The sequence below is a fragment of the Canis lupus genome, chromosome 28 (assembly GCF_011100685.1).
Source record: "Canis lupus familiaris isolate Mischka breed German Shepherd chromosome 28, alternate assembly UU_Cfam_GSD_1.0, whole genome shotgun sequence".
Classification (NCBI taxonomy): domain Eukaryota; kingdom Metazoa; phylum Chordata; class Mammalia; order Carnivora; family Canidae; genus Canis; species Canis lupus.
This window is the reverse complement of record NC_049249.1, coordinates 7,541,084-7,557,327: the sequence shown is the minus strand read 5'-3', so window position 1 is coordinate 7,557,327 and position 16,244 is coordinate 7,541,084. Positions and strand designations below refer to the sequence as shown.

General features: G+C 36.0%; 1 protein-coding gene and 1 long non-coding RNA gene across 2 annotated transcripts in view; one reads left to right on the top strand and one right to left on the bottom strand.

The window, feature by feature from the left end:
* EXOC6 (exocyst complex component 6) overlaps positions 1-16,244 on the bottom strand; it is a 207,226-nt gene that overhangs the window by 36,319 nt on the left and 154,663 nt on the right. Inside the window, 1 exon segment of the mRNA NM_001313786.2 lies at positions 3,421-3,494. Within this exon segment, the coding sequence (NP_001300715.2) occupies positions 3,421-3,494 (74 nt within the window).
* Positions 14,123-16,244, top strand: part of LOC111093028 — a 29,035-nt gene continuing 26,913 nt past the window's right edge. The window contains exons 1-2 of the long non-coding RNA XR_005380426.1: positions 14,123-14,242; positions 15,135-15,203. This is a non-coding gene — a long non-coding RNA (uncharacterized LOC111093028). The remainder of the gene's footprint in view (positions 14,243-15,134; positions 15,204-16,244) is intronic.

The following is a 16,244-nucleotide window of genomic DNA, read 5'->3' as shown; positions in this document are numbered from 1 at the left end:
TGAAAAGGGCTCTTTTGCCTTTCTAAGTATACTTGAAAAGAACTGTCAGCCACCTTATTAAGACAGAAATGGATCACAGACTAGAAAAAAAGAAGAAAAAGTGCAGAAACCGTAAATAAAAGTGTTAGCACCCTATGTTTGGTGATACAGTACTTCGTATAAAAATAGTAAAATAATATTCTATGAAATACCTTTATAAAGTCAGGAACATTAACACACCAACTGAAACTTTAAGGCATCTTTATTTAAATAACACTGATATCTGATACAAAAAACTTCTATCACCTCATATGATACTTTAAAGACTGATTTTATTTTTAGTCAATCCCCATACTTGGCATTTCACCACTTAACTGTTTATAAATTGAGAAACAAATGTATGTGAAAAATAATTATCTTTGTCAAGTTATTAAACCCAAGCCTCTAAAATCATAAAATTCAAGTGTGTCTCAGTGGCCCAGCAGCTAATGACAAAAATTAGTTGCATCTTCTTGTTTCAGAATGCAAAAGTACAAAAAGAGTATGATTAAATTTTAACACTAATTAGGAAAAACTTTTAGGCCTCTTTAAAAAACTAGAATAATTAATACATTAAAAATTAAGTTATTAAAATTTATCCACATGCACTGAATACTAAATACCATACTTTAAAACTGTGTTTTACATTAAGTAGGTATTTCTACATAAATCTTTAATAGCTCTACATGTGTTGTAATAGATTTCAGAATTGTAAAGGTTTCTAAAAGATTATTTTGTATTCACTTTAAAGTTTCTTAAAAAATTACATTGATGTGGAAATGCCAACCAGGATTTAAAACCTGTAAGTGCACATACATGAAAAGTAAATTCAACAAAAAAGACTTGTTTATTAATATTTGTAAGTGTGTCTTAGTAACAATTCCCTAGTGAGGGAATGCTTTACATATGCTTGTAAAGAGGCCTTCTTTGGTGTCAAATGATGATTGTCTTTGAAGGAAGATAGTACCTAGAATCAGAGTTTTAATCTGCATTGAACTAACCACCTATTTGAACAAATCAAAGAACAGAATCTTTCCCCACAGAATGTGGTCCTATTCACAATCTTATAGCGTGATTGTTAATACCATACAAATTCATACAAAAGAGAAAATATCACATAATAAATTTCAAATTTTCTAAGAACAGATTATTTGTATATAATGGGAGATATCCTCAAATTACACACTTGGCTTGGAGAACATATTCATGTCCCTGTAACAGGGAAACTTATAAGTGGCTATAACCTAATTGAAAGATGAACATACAACCAAGCCTGTTTCCAGTCTGCTAAAGGACTCCATTTTCTGTATTAGATCTGTATTAGATCATCTTGTTTAGGGCAATAAGATCATCTTGTTTAGGGCAATAAGACCACAACAGAGAGAGCTCCTTCTAAAGCAAATAGATCTTCCTTCAATAGAAAGAACATCTTCTGGTAAGCTGGAATAAAAGTTCAGAGTCCACGTTCTTGATTTTCTACTATCTTCTCCAATTTAGTTAAGGGTAAACAGAAATAAATATTAATATATTTTATATGTTCAGTGCTTGACAGGTAAAAAACAGGAGACAGGAGTAATTTTTTCAGTTTCCTTCTAAACTTGACTTGAAAGTATATATACCATTTATATCCACATGACTCACTGTCCATAAGTACTTCTACCCAGTTCATAGGGGTTTTGTTTCTCTAAAAGAGTTTTAAGCTCCACAAGAACAAAACGCTCTTACATTACTTTGGTGTCTGTTTCAACTACATTACTCCCTTCCAAATAATCAGTAATTAGTAGTTCATACATATGTATAGAAAACTGGTTTGGAATTAAAGCAAAAACAGCTATATTCTCAAACATTTACTGAAATCAGAACTCCTTAATTACTCAAATTGGTCCTGCTCTAAATATCACCGTGTAGTCTATTTACATCAACAGTAGAGCCCCATCTTCATCATCTCCATCCCCAAAGGGGATGGGACCATTAATAGACTAATACTACAGTGGCTTTGTTTTTTTCTTATGATTTTATTTTTAGGTAATCTCTATACCCAATGTGAAACTCGAACTCACAACCTGGAGATCAAGCGTCACATTGGCTCTTTGTTCTCTCTAGCCAATGCTCTCACATTGGCTTTGTTCTAATTCCATCTCCATTTGGTTCTTGCCAAGGGCAGCAGCCATCCTGTTGTTAGTTCTGTACCCCTGAGTCCTCTACCTTGGACCTACCCCTCCTCCATATTCTTGTGCCTCCCAACTCTATTAAATTTCTTAATTCCAGGCTAAGAAAGAAAAAGGAGGAGGAAAGAAGAAATGAATAAGAAGGAAAAAAATATGGGGGAGATAGAAAAAGGGTACAAAGTAAATAAAGAAAATGACAATACAGTAGCGATGTCAAAGAGTAGTAAATTGATTAGGAGATTAAAAAATTATCATTATTTGCTACTCTACTTAGACTTACATGACCAGAAAAGAATTATATAAATGTATAATTACCTTTTTAAAAGTAGTTTGGTCCGGGCAGCCCAGGTGGCTCAGTGGTTTAGCACCACCTTCAGCCCAGGGCCTGATCCTGGAGACCTAGGATCGAGTCCCATGTCAGGCTCCCTGCATGGAGCCTGCTTTTCCCTCTGCCTGTGTCTCTGCACCTCTCTCTCTCTCTCCCTGTGTGTGTCTCTCATGAATAAATAAATAAAATCTTAAAAAAAAAAAAAAAGTAGTTTGGTCCTTTTTTATGGAAGCATACAGAAAATTTATTTTATTTTTTAAGATTTTATTTATTTATTTGACACAGAGAGAGAACACACACACACAAGCAAGGGGAGCAGCAGGAAGAAGGAGAGGGAGAAGCAGGTTCCCAGCTGAGCACGGAGCCTGATGTGGGGCTCCATCCCAGGACCCCAGGATCATGACCCGAGCTGAAGGCAGGTACCCAATCGACTGAGCCACCCAGGCACCCCCAGAAAATTTATTAAAAAAGCATTCTTTACCACAATTTTAAGCAAGGGGCTCCTTTCTAGGTTGTAATAATTTACTTTTAACTTGGGTCCTGACATTAATTATACCAACAAATTTTTATATAGGACCATGAAATCATTAAGAAATAACTCAAACTAAAAAAAAAATAAAAAAAAAAAAGAAAGAACTCAAACTTCAAGTGTCATTAAACCAAAGTAAAAAGTTAGTCACATAGTTAGCAGGTAATGAATAAGTTAAATATTTACTGATGAGAGTGCTGCATGAGTCTGAGACACCAAATAGAGATACAAGTTCAGAGAGAAAGGCCAAACATATGGTTATCAAAGAAGCACTTTCGAAAGATTGTTTCAAGACAAAACAAGCATTCCTATAGGATTAAAAAAAAAAAGGCAAACAGTAGAAGGCAAAAAATGAGAACTACATTATTACATCTTACTTGTCTGAGGTCAATGAATGCTAGCTGTAGGGTATCCCCCTGGAATCCTGGCACAGGCTCAGAGCTGGCAAACACTGTAAGAAAAAAAAAAAAAAAAAAACAAGAATAAAAACAAGACTGCAAAATATACAAGGATTTAACCACTGAATTAATTTCTACTCATTACAAATGTATTATATTTACATGTAACCATTTCAAATGAAGACTATTTATGAGCTTCAATTTCCACTACTGAGAATGTTCTCCACACCCATTACCACAAGTATTTTAATAATTTTAAACTTCTAATCTACCATTTAATCACTGTAATCCTTAATTACAATAAATTTAGAATGGTTATTCCACAAAAAGTTCAAGAGTAGTAATATACTTCAATCAAGAAAAGTTTTCTGACTCTATTTAGCCTTAGGTGAATGATTATAGAAACATTTTGAAACTATACCAATTCCATGGCTGTCAACATATTTCAAAACTTCTCCTTTGTTACAGAACATGCTTATGAAAATCCTACCTCTAGCTAAAAGCTATAATGGGCAGACACATAAAAAGTCAGTGTTACATGCAGACAAAGGTTCTAAGTAGCAGAATGAGGATGATGCAAGAATGTCTGTTTATGTCAAACTTCTAATAATTTTTTTCCACAAAGGAATCCTGCCTTTTGAAAAACTAAAATATTTTAAGATTGAAAAATATATCAAAAGATTTTTTTCCTTTTTTCTTTTTTTAAAAGATTATTTATTTTAGAGAGAGGGGAAAGGGCAGAGGAAGAGGGAGAGAGAAATTCTAAGCAGACTCCATGCTGATTGCAGAGCCCAGCACCAGATGGATCTCACAACCCAGAGATCACTACCTGAACTGAAAGCAAGAGTCAGACACTTAACTGACCATACCACCCAGGTGCCCCTCAAAAGATTTTTTCAATAATTTTTTGTACATAAAATATTTTAATACTAGTACCTAGCTTGTTTAGTTAAGTTGAAGATAATTCCACTATTAGTTATTTTGAAGACAAAAGACTTATCATTTTACATGCAAGCTTCTCTGATAAAAGTCAGAATGTCTGTAAGCATTCTCCCTCTCCATTGATATTTGAGTTTTTCTACAAAACATTACAGATTTTCCACTTAAGAATTTATCTAAGTGAGTATTTTAGAAACCATTTAAATTTGCCACATAGGGGCTCCTGAGTGGATCAGTCAGTTAAGCGTCTGCCTTCAGGGGGATTGAGCTGCTCAGCAGTGAGTCTGCTTCTCCTTCTCGCGCTGTGTGCTCGCTCTGCCTCTCTCTCTCTCTCAAATAAATAAATAAATCTTAAAAAAAATAAAAAAAGAATTAGGGCACCTGAGTGGCTCAGTGGTTGAGTGTTTGCCTTTGGTTCAGGGTGTGGTCCCAGGGTCCCAGGATCGAGTCCCGCATGAGGCTCCCCAGAGGGAGCCTGCTTCTCCCTCTGCTTATGTCTCTGCCTCTCTCTGTGTGTCTCATGAATAAATAGATAAACAAATAAAATATTAAAAAATATTTTTGTTATTTCAAGAAATATATATATAGGGTACTTATTTAAGATTTTATTCATTCATTAGAGAGAGCATGCAAGAAGGGGGAGTGGTAGAGGAAGAGGGAGAAGCAGGCTTTCTGCTGAGCAGGGAGCCCAACATGGGGCTCAATCCCAGAACCCTGGGTTCATGAACTGAGCTGAAGGCAGACACTTAACTGACTGAGCCACCCAGGTGGCCCTATTTTTTAAATTTTAAAAAAGATTTTATTTATTTGTTTGATAGAGCAAGAGAGCACAAGCAGAGGGAGCAGCAAAGAGAGAGGCAGACTCCCCACTGGGCAGGGAGCATACCATGGGGCTCAATCCCAGGATCCTGGGATCATGACCTGAGCCGAAGGCAGACATTTAGCCAACTGAGCTACCTAGGAGCCCCAACAAAAATAATTCTTAAGTTTAGTGCATTATATGTGAAATACAGTCTAGAAAGACTCAATCATATATTTAAATACATGAAAGTTTAGCACAGCTTAATTTATCTGGCATTTTTAGGGAATAAAGATGTCAAAAGTTTTTGTTGTTGCTGTTGTTTTAGGATAATGTTAATTTTATTTATTTATTTATTTAAAAAGATTTTATTTATTTATTCATGAAAGACACAGGCAGAGACATAGGTAGAGGGAGAAGCAGGCTCCATGCAGGGAGCGATGACCAAGACCCCAGGATCATGCCCTGAGCCAAAGGCAGATGTTCAACCACTGAGCCACCCAGGTGTCCCAAGATAATGTTAATTTTTCAAATCTTAAGCATTTTTGATAGAATTTTAAACTGTAACATAATACTTCCTTTGTTTTTTTAACTTTGAGCATTCTAAATATTATTTCTTTCTAAATATTATTTAAATGTTTCTTCATTCTCTGGATTACTGTTAAGAATGCTTTTATTCTATACAATATAATAAGTTCTGAAAGCTGCCATATTATTAAGGTCCCTTTTTTTTACATTAATTAGTTCAGAAAGCTGTGTTGAGTTCTTGTGTCTAGCTCATAATTTTTCTGCCTTCTCTCTTGCAGTTTTTTTTAAAAGATTTTATTTATTTATTCATGAGACACACACAGAGAGAGGTAGAGACACAGGCAGAGAGAAACAGGCTCCCTGCAAGGAACCTGATACAGGACTCGATTCCAGGACCCTGGGATCACAACCCAAGCCAAAGGCAGATGCTCAACCACTCAGCCACCCAGGCATCCCTCTCTTGCAGTTTTAATATAAATTCTTACTCCCTGCTCTCTCTTCATCTTATTAATATGCTGCCTTTAATAGTCTTGAGCTGGCCAGCCAGCTAACTGACCACTAGAATTGTGTCTAAAGAGCAAATACAGAATGAGCAAGAGCCTTTCCTACAAATAAGGTGAATGTGTTTTATATATGCTTTTGAGTATATGCTCTTTTCAAGAAGGAATAACCTTTTTGTTACTCGGAGGTATACCATTTTTTTCCTTTACTTCTTGGTTTTCTGCTATATACTGCATACATAGTTATGGCCACTAGGTGACTACGCTTACTTTTCTCAGGCCCCCCTTTTCTAGAAAACTAAGATTTATTGAGCAAATCTACCCATAACTTTTCATTATTTAGTATAATTCACTCACATGATTGTCTTTTCATACGATGAAAAGTGGCATCCTTTCATATTGTGGTGATCCCATCACCCCCAACCATGTCCCAATCCCAAATAACTGAGTTATCTTTCTCTAGTATCATCAGGTCTTAATTGAAACATAATAAGCAAAATTCTAATAACCTGTTGTAAGTGAAGGTAGACAGCCCGGCATATTGTTGGCTTTCTTGGCCCCAGTCTCAGGCCACTGTTTCCAAGTAACAGTTAACCATGAATCCCTAGTGGTCTCCAACCAAGGTTATAAATGCCAGCTCAGCTTGTATCATCTCCACATACACACATCTATACACAGAAAATAAATACTTCCTCTAACACAGGGGGACTTACACACTTACTTTATACATCAGGCATAAAATGAAGCTCAATTTCGATTACACTTGCAATCATTATTTACTTTATCTCCCAGAATTTTTTCTGCACTGAAAATCATCTTTCATTTTCTTTTCTCTCAGTTCCTGTTTAATGTACTATAGTTTAAGCTCCATTACTTGGGATTAAACCATGGAGCTTAGTGTCAAAATTATGAGTTTCATAAATTTATATGGCACTTTATAGTTTACAAAGCAGTTTCTCACACACCACCTACTTTGATCATCACAATAACTTATTTTAATAAATAGGACATGGAGATGATGGGTCATAAAATCTTGTGTCTAGAAGAGACACTCTTTGAAATACCTCCACCAGTCCCCTGAAAACTTGGCTTAAAAGTCACTTAGTCCTTCATCTTATAGATTAGAAGAATTAAAAGTGAAATAACTTGTCCAGGATCATATAGTTAATTCAGATCTCCTAGCATTCACGCAGTTAACCTAGAATCTGATTATTAGTCTCTTACCTTTTATCTTATCTCTCACAAGAACCTAACCAATATGGAAGTACAATTCACTCATTTATAGTTCCTAGGGCTTTTTCTCAATTTCTTTTTAGGGAAAGGAGACAATTTAGCAATCTGATAATCATTTGGTACAGAGGACATTTCTAATTATATACTATCCAATTTGTTCAAGAGCTTCATATTTTTTCCTACTTCTTTAAAACCAAAATTCAGTCAATCCTGTTGTTCCTATCTTCTGAAACATCTTCAGCCTGAATCTGTCTCTACCTTTGTTCAAACTATTATCATTTCTTGCTTGGATGATAACACACAGTCCTATCTGGTCTCCCTGCTTCCTCTCCATCCACTACTCCTAATGTGATTTATGTAAGATGTATATGTAGTTTGTGCGACATCATAGTTTAACATCTTTCAGTGGTTCCTATCACCTTCCCAATAAAGCAAGACAAATAAGGTCCTTCATAATCTGGTCTTTACCAGTCTCTCTAGTCTCATCTCTTACCACTTCCCTAAAGGTACCTTAAACACTTTCCGTATCAAACTACCTGTATTTGCTTGCATAAACCACAATCTCTTTCCACAGTATCTGCTATCCTTCTTACCTGGAGCAGCCTTTCTCCTCTTCTTTTCCATCAGATAACTCTTACTTATCTTTCCATTCAATCATCACCCTCCGTGGAAGACTTCCATTATCCTGTGGGCTGGGTGAGTCTTCCTCTGTATTCTCACTACAATTTCCAGTGCACAGGCTAACTACACCACCCATTCTGCTATCTTATAATTGTTTATCTCTGTGTCTTCCCACCTGACCATGAACTCCCTGAGGGTAGAAAATATATTTTCACTTCTACATCCCTATCACCTAGCAAAATGCCTGAGATATAGTCAACAAAAGTTTCTTAAATAAATGCAAGGAAAATTGAACAAATGAACAAAGAAATTCTAAAAGGATGCTATCCAGTCCTGGTTATTGATATATTATGTAGTTTGCTGAATAGATCATGAATAGAGTTGTCCAACAGAACTTTATGCAATAACAGAAATGTTCTCTATCTCCAGTGAACTGAATTTTTAGTTAATTTAATACCCACACATGGCTTAATGCACTGTAAAGCTAGAACATACTATGTATATATATTGTATTTATTTCAAAATAACTGAGGATGGCTGAGAATATTCCTAATGTTTTCATCAATTAAAACTAAACTGTGAGTTCTTCCACTAAACAAGAAGCTTGTGAGAAGTAGAGATCATTTCTTTTACCTCTATATAATCCATGTTTGGTGTATAGGAAATATTCAGCAAATAATGTTGAATGAACGAATAATAATACAAATCATTCATTTCTATTAATATTGTCTAATGGTTTCAATAATTCTGGAGATATTGTTCAACCTTTGAAGTTTTAAAGAAATGAATACTAATTTGGGGGATGCCTTTAAGTACTGTCTCCAGATTCCCTCTTGGCTCATCTAGGTCTTTATTTTTTATATGATTTGTCATATTTGGGGTTTCTGTGTTTTTTCTCTAGATTATCTTTAAAAAAAAAAAGATTGTATTTATTTATTGGAGACAGAGAGAAAACATGAGTGGTGGAAGGAGGGGCAGAGGGAGAGAGAGAAGCACTCTCTCTGCTGAACAGGGAGCCTGAATTGGGGCTCCATCCTGGGACCCTGAGATCATGACCTGAGCCAAAGGCAGACACTTAACCAATTGAGCCACCAGGTTACCCCTCTTAGGTCATCTTTTTATTATTTTTATTTAATAATGCCTACTCCCTATTACGATATCTATTTCTTTGTCATTTAACCATGTCAGGAAGTATATTTTTTAAAAACACACATTGATCCTGGTCTTTCTATACAATATTTTAAAAGTTTCCAGGGAAAAAGAATAGTTTCTAGGCTTTCTAAAGTTTATTTTTAAACATATTTTATTTGTAAGTAACCCACCATGGGGCTCAAACTTACAGCCCTGAGATCAAGAGCTGCATGCTCTACCTACTAAGCCAGTCAAGTGCTCCTAGAGGTGTTGTTGTTGTTTTTTTGTTTTAATAAAGCTACTCTAAATCTTTGTGGTTTTTTTCCTCTTAATGGCCCAACTTGACCATTTTTTGAAAACAAAAATCACTTCATGATCTACTCATTTCCTCTTATTTTCTGCTAGAATATGGAATTTAATAATAATAAGTGATCCAAAGTTTAAAAATACCTTAAAAGAAAGACTAGAAGGGAAGATGTCTGATCTTACTGGGAAGGTCTTTTAAAACAACAGAGTAAAACTACTATATAAGCCTAACTGGGAAGGAGACAAGTTTGAATTAATTTAGAAGAAACTGAAAGTGAAAAATAATACATGTTAATATATGACAAATATAATGACAAAAAACGTCTTCCAAATTGGCCATCTCCAAAGTTCTAAGAGAATAAAGAATATCTGTAGCCAAAGCCATGAGTTATTTGTATATATAACAAAAAATTTTGCCCTCAGGATCTACATATAGATGTATAGGGTTTAGTATGGGGGTACAAAAACTGCTAAGAAGTCAGGCTGGAAGAGAGCACTTGGGTGACTCAGTTGGTTGAGCATCTGACACTTGATTTTGGCTCAGGTCATGATCTCAGGCTCCTGGGATTCAGAACAGAGCTGGGCTCCCTACTCAGTGGGGGAGTCTCCTTCAGGATACTCTCTCCCCTTCTACCCTTTAGGATTCTCTCTGTCTCATATAAATAAATCTTTTTTTTTTTTTAAGTCAGGCTGTAAGTATTTATCCTGGCATGAAAATATAAAATCTTCTCTGAAATTAAATACAGAGGGAATAAGTCCTTGAACAATCTTATCCTAGGCACAGTTATTTTTACTAAAAGCAGAGAATGTACATTATTTGGAAAACATCTACAAGAATATTTAGGATTGTCAGGGGTGGGTGGAAGCAGAAGCAAGGGTCATAAGAGCAAACAGACCAAAAGACTGACAAATGATTGAGAGAGAGAAAATGGGGAGGCTGGCCAGGCTAGTCTCAAGATTGTGGACAACAAGGGAGAGGTATATAAAATGGAATGAGTTTGTAACTAAATAAATGACTGAAAATAAATATAGTAGTCTGCATATTAAAGAGATTCCTAATAATTCTATTTCTTGCTAGATCTGAAGATTTAAAGTAGCTAATTAGAACTAAAATTTTGGCTAGGCAAAGAAGGTGTTCCGTGTGCTCCAGATGTGTCATTAGAAGGAATGATGAAGAGCACCATCTAGTGGTTTTTCTGGTGGTGAAGAACTCATGCCTAGAAGTCCAGGGTCTTAGAAGTTTTGACTTTCAGACTTATATTGTTACATGTGATTGGGAGCAATGGGATGTAAGCCTTTAGGACCAAATGTCCCATATAATGGCATCCAGTATACTATAAAATGAGACGTTAAAATATTGTTCTATGGTATATATCCACGTGATTCTCCCTGAATCCTTTTATTTGGAGATACAGTTCTTTTTTCAAGGTTAGAATTAGAGGCCCTGAGGTCAAAGCCATACACACACACACACACACACACACACACACACACACAGTATCTATAAAGAGGCTTCATCCATTTTTGTAAGTGGGCTAAGGCTTTATTCAAAATGAAAAAGACCAAACACCTGGGTGGTTCAGTGGTTGAGCATCTGCCTTCCGCTCAGGGCGCGTGATCCTGGGGTCCTGGGATGGAGTGTCACATCGGGATCCCCACTGGGAGCCTGTTTCTCCCTCTCCCTCTGCCTATGTCTCTGCCTCTCTCTGTGTCTCTCATGAATAAATAAAAGTCTTAAAAACAAAACAAAACAAAAAAACAAGACCAAGGCCTTTACTTTTTTTTTAAGATTTTATTTATTTTTTCATGAGAGACACAGAAAGAGAGGCAGAGACACAGGCAGAGGGAGGAGAAGCAGGCTCCATGCAAGGAGCTCAACGTGGGAATCCAGGATCACGCCCTGAGCCAAAGGCAGACGCTCAACTGCTGAGCCACCCAGGCGTCCCAAGACCAAGGCCTTTACATCTAGAGATTCACCTATTCCTCAATAACTCACCACTGAAACAGAGACCAGTACTCTTAAACTTGGAGCTTTTCTAATATCTATGGATTTAAGATGTTAAACTCTTAGGAGTGGATAATCTCATCTGGATATTTATACAGAATGTATGGGAAAGGATTCTAGATCTATTTTTGGGTACTTCAACTCTTTCTGATTGCCCAATGCTCTGGAAATATTCTGTATTTTGTTAGTGATGTAAAAGATTTCTGAGACACCTTTATAAAAACCTAAGAGGACATTTTGATCTTTTCCTCTATGTATTTGCATTTACAAGGAAGCAATATTGGGGCCCAATACATAACAATGTGTTTAATAAGCATAAAACAAAATCACACATTAAGATTTAGAACATCTGCTTCACACCAAGTGTGGCAAATGCTCTTCTAACTAAGAAGCAATTTCTCTTGAAGTTATACAAAGTCTATTATAGGATCAAAGGTTCCATGCAGTTTTCAGAGGTGGCTACATTTGCAATTCCAAATGCATGCCTTCCTGACTTCTCTAATCAGGTAGCTATAGTAGCATTTTGATTATATGGTCAAGTTAATCAAAAGTATCCGCTTTATTCATGCATAGACTCTACCTTGTATTCTTAATCTATACAGCTTTTTATTTAAATTAGGTCTATTTCTTATACTTACTCAAAGTACCCTATACTTCTATAGAATTTAACAATTTACAGTCATATTTACTAGTGCAATTATCTAATGATTGCTTCCCCTGGGCTTAAACCCCAAGACAGTGACAACCTTTTCTGTTTACCACTATATTGCTTAAATACCAAACACATAATAGATAAGAAGGAATTAATTAATGTATGAATTCAAAGCCCCACTTTTGTTTGCCTTAAAAATTTTACTGCCTCCCAATCATAAACTAGCATGCACCTTGGAAATTATCAATTCCATATCCCATATTTACAGGAAAAACAGAGGCTTCTCGATTGCTGAATGGTTTGTCCAAAGCCACTTGCCCAAAATACAGGCAGTCAGGATTAGAACCATCATTTCAGCTTCCTGACATATGTTCAGATCATCTTAAGACTGATTTGAAAGAAATTTTTTAAGAAGTTTACATAAAGGGGCACCTGGCTGGTTCAGTCAGTGGAATGTGTGTCTCTTGATCTCAGGATTGAATTCAAGCCCACACTGGGTGTAGAGATTACTTTAAAAATAAAATAAAATCTTAAAAAAAAAGTTCTACCTAAGTTCATATGATTCTACATTCCTGAACTCAGACATTCTTTTTTTTTTTTTAAGATTTTATCCATCTATTCATGAGAGATACAGAGAGAGAGAAGCAGGGACACAGGCAAAGGGAGAAGCAGGCTCTATGCAGGGAGCCCGATGCAGGACTCGATCCCGGGTCTCCAGGATCAGGCCCCGGGCCAAAGGCAGGCGCTAAACAACTGAGTCACCCAGGGATCCCCATTCATGAACTCAGACCTTCTATCAAGTTTCACCTACTATGGGTTAAAAAAGAAAACGATCCAAAGAAAAATGACCAAAGGGTAGTAAAAAAACAATCCCCTAAGAATATATTAAAGAAACTTTAACTCTTTAAAACAGGTATGATTTAAGGGGTTATTTAAACATAGTTATCAAATATGAGAAGAATTTTTATAAATGATCTATTATGTCTGCATCAAAATCTTAAACAGTCCTGAGTTGGCCTTAACTTTTTGACAACAAAGGCAGAACTCTAGAAGAGACAATTGTAAATTATAGAGACTTCCTGATTAATTTGTTCATTTTTCAACAAGTATGCTGTAAACATAGCATTCTATGAGGTGCCTACAATTATAAATTCTATGTTGAATATTATTATCTATCCTGGAAGTTAAATCTTTTTCTTCTCTCTCTGTCCCCCTTCCCTTTCCTTCCTCTCTCTCTCCCTCTTCTCTCCCTTTTCACACCTGCCTCCAGTCCCCGAATCATGAGATGCATTCTCTAGGTCTCATCTGTGTGATTCTAACCACCTTAATCGTATCAAATTGTACCCTTACTTACTCAATAATTTTATGTATTTTCTCCTCCAAAATGTCTGCAATCCAACCTCTTCTCTTCATTACCACTGCCCAAAGTCAAGCTCTTTTTATCCTTCACAAAAAAGTTCTATAATCTTTAACAGGTTTGCCTACTTGCAGTATCTCATTTCAGTTCAATTTTCACCTGACACAAAGTTAACTTTCTATGACAGATTTCATCATATTATAGTCCTGATTAAAAAGTTAAAGCGGTGGGCAGCCCAGGTGGCCCAGCGGTTTAGTGCCACCTTCAGACCAGGGAGGGCATGATCCGAGACCCGGGATGGAGTCCCATGTTGGGTTCCCTGCATGGAGCCTGCTTCTCCCTCTGCCTGTGTCTCTGCCTCTCTCTCTCTCTCTCTCTCTCTCTCTGTGTGTGTCTCTTGTGAGTAAATAAATAAAATATTAAAAAAAAAAAAGTTAAACTGGCTATTGCTCATTAAATAAAGTTCAAGCATTAGGAGTCTAACTTTTTCCAGTCATATCTTGTAATGCTTTCATCATGCATCTTGTAGTTGAGCCACAGAAGACTGAAGAATCCCCAAGCATTCTCTCACCATAGTGCTTTTGTCTAGGTCATTCCCTCTACTCAGAATGCCCTTCCCTGCTTTTGATTAAATCTTATCCATCCTTTAAGGCCCAGTTCAAATTTCACTTCGATTACAGTCAATCTTCTCAACCCCATGGAATAAAGAGTTGCTCCCTCTCTACTACAAGTAATATATACTTATATAAAGAGTTGTTATTTAAAAAAAGAACTGTTATGTTCTAGTATAGTTATTTACATGTCTGCCTCTTCCCAACCAACCAGACTATGAGATCTTTGAAGCTTGTTTCAACCTGGATTTCCCTGTATATACCAGATAATAGGTTCTCATTAAACATTTAAATAAATGAATCTTCCTATGAATCATTTGACCTTACATGGGAAAAATTCAGTTGCAGACTGAAATTTTAGCTTAAGCCAGTTTAACTTACAAGGATGTGTGTCATAAGGAATACCAGCAAAAATTGTTTAAAAAAACAAGTGCGCACATAGATGGATCAGTGCTAATTCTTTCGCCATCAGAAAAATAAAACAAAAACTAAAAGTACATGGTTGAATGTCAGAAACAAAATTATTTCCATCTACCCATCTTCCCAACTTCAGTGAGATGTCCTTTCCATTTCTACCTGTAGATTGACATTCTAAGGCCTAAAAAAATATATGTATAATGTTTTCACAAAGCAATGATGATGGAAAAATAAACATTCTGCTTTCTGATCAAACCCAATTAAAGGAAAAATCTAACTTAGAATAAAGGCTATTTTTTAAAAAGTTTTTAATTTATTTATGAGAGAGAGAAAGTACATGTAGGGGGAGGAGCAGAGCGAGAGGGAGAAGCAGACTCCCTGCCAAGCAGGGAGCCTGACATGGGGCACGATCCCAGGACCCTGAGATCATGACCTGAGCTGAAGACAGACTCTTAACTGACTGAGCCACCTCATAATAAAGGTCATTCTTTAAAAAAAAAAAAAAAAAAAAAAAGGTCATTCTTGATGTTAATATTTCATGTTCATCTCCTATTGCTTAAATTCGTTGACTTAAGCCTTTCTTAACTTGCCCAGGATCTGTGGTGGTTCATGGTCTCTAATTCCTAACCCCTGCTACCTGATTTCCTTGGACTCGGATCTCTTGTGAGTATAACACAGACTAGTAAGATTTTATGTTAATCTCAAGAATGAGTCACAGTCTTTTAAGTAATGATTTCTGGGCCTCTTGAAGAGAAAGTAATTATTATGAAACAATATGAGTTTATAAAGAATCAGAGTAATAATTTTCTTCTTTTAAAGGGTAGACTGATTGATAAGAAAAATCTAATGGCCATTATTATGCCCATATGCCAGCAAGGCATCTGACAAACTTGCTTATTACTTTGAACAAAACCATGAACTAGATTCAATTAGGGAATTAGTAACTGGCTGAAAAAAAAACTCTTAAGATACGCATAAAATTCTGAATAATGAATCTAAGTCAATACAAAGGGAAAGTCCGTATAATGTGGTACTCAAACTTTACCCATAAAATTCTGAATAATGGATCTAAGTCAATACAAAGGGAAAGTCCATATAATGTGGTACTCAAACTTTACTGTGCATCAAAATCACCTTGGGTGTCTGGTGCCCAGAGTTCCCAATTCAGCAGATGAGACCCAAGAATTCACATTTCTAACAAGTTCCCAGGTCCTCATCTGAGGATCAGGTTTTGAGAACCACTGATTTACTCTATCTCATGATATAGATATAAGGTTGTGTTCAATGTTTTGCTAGTAACCCTGTTAAATATGTAAAAAGCATGATTACAAATCTGCAGTTGATATTAAATTTTGATATAAAAAGACCTCAATAGATTAGTTGTGAAACAAATCTTAAATTTACAGGATAGATGCCTGGGTGGCTCAGCAGTTAAGCATCTGCCTTCCACTCAGGGCATGATCCTGGAGTCCTGGGATCGAGTTCCACATCAGGCTCCCTGCATGGAGCCTGCTCTTCCCTCTGTCTATGTCTCTCCCCCCTCCCCCTCTCTCTGTGTCTTTCATGAATAAATAAATAAAATCTTTTTTAAAAATTTACTATGGATAACTTTAAAATCTCAAAACAAAAACCAACTATACAAATATAGGATAAGATAAACAGAGCTTAACAATTACAATCACATGCACACACAAGAGACAAAGA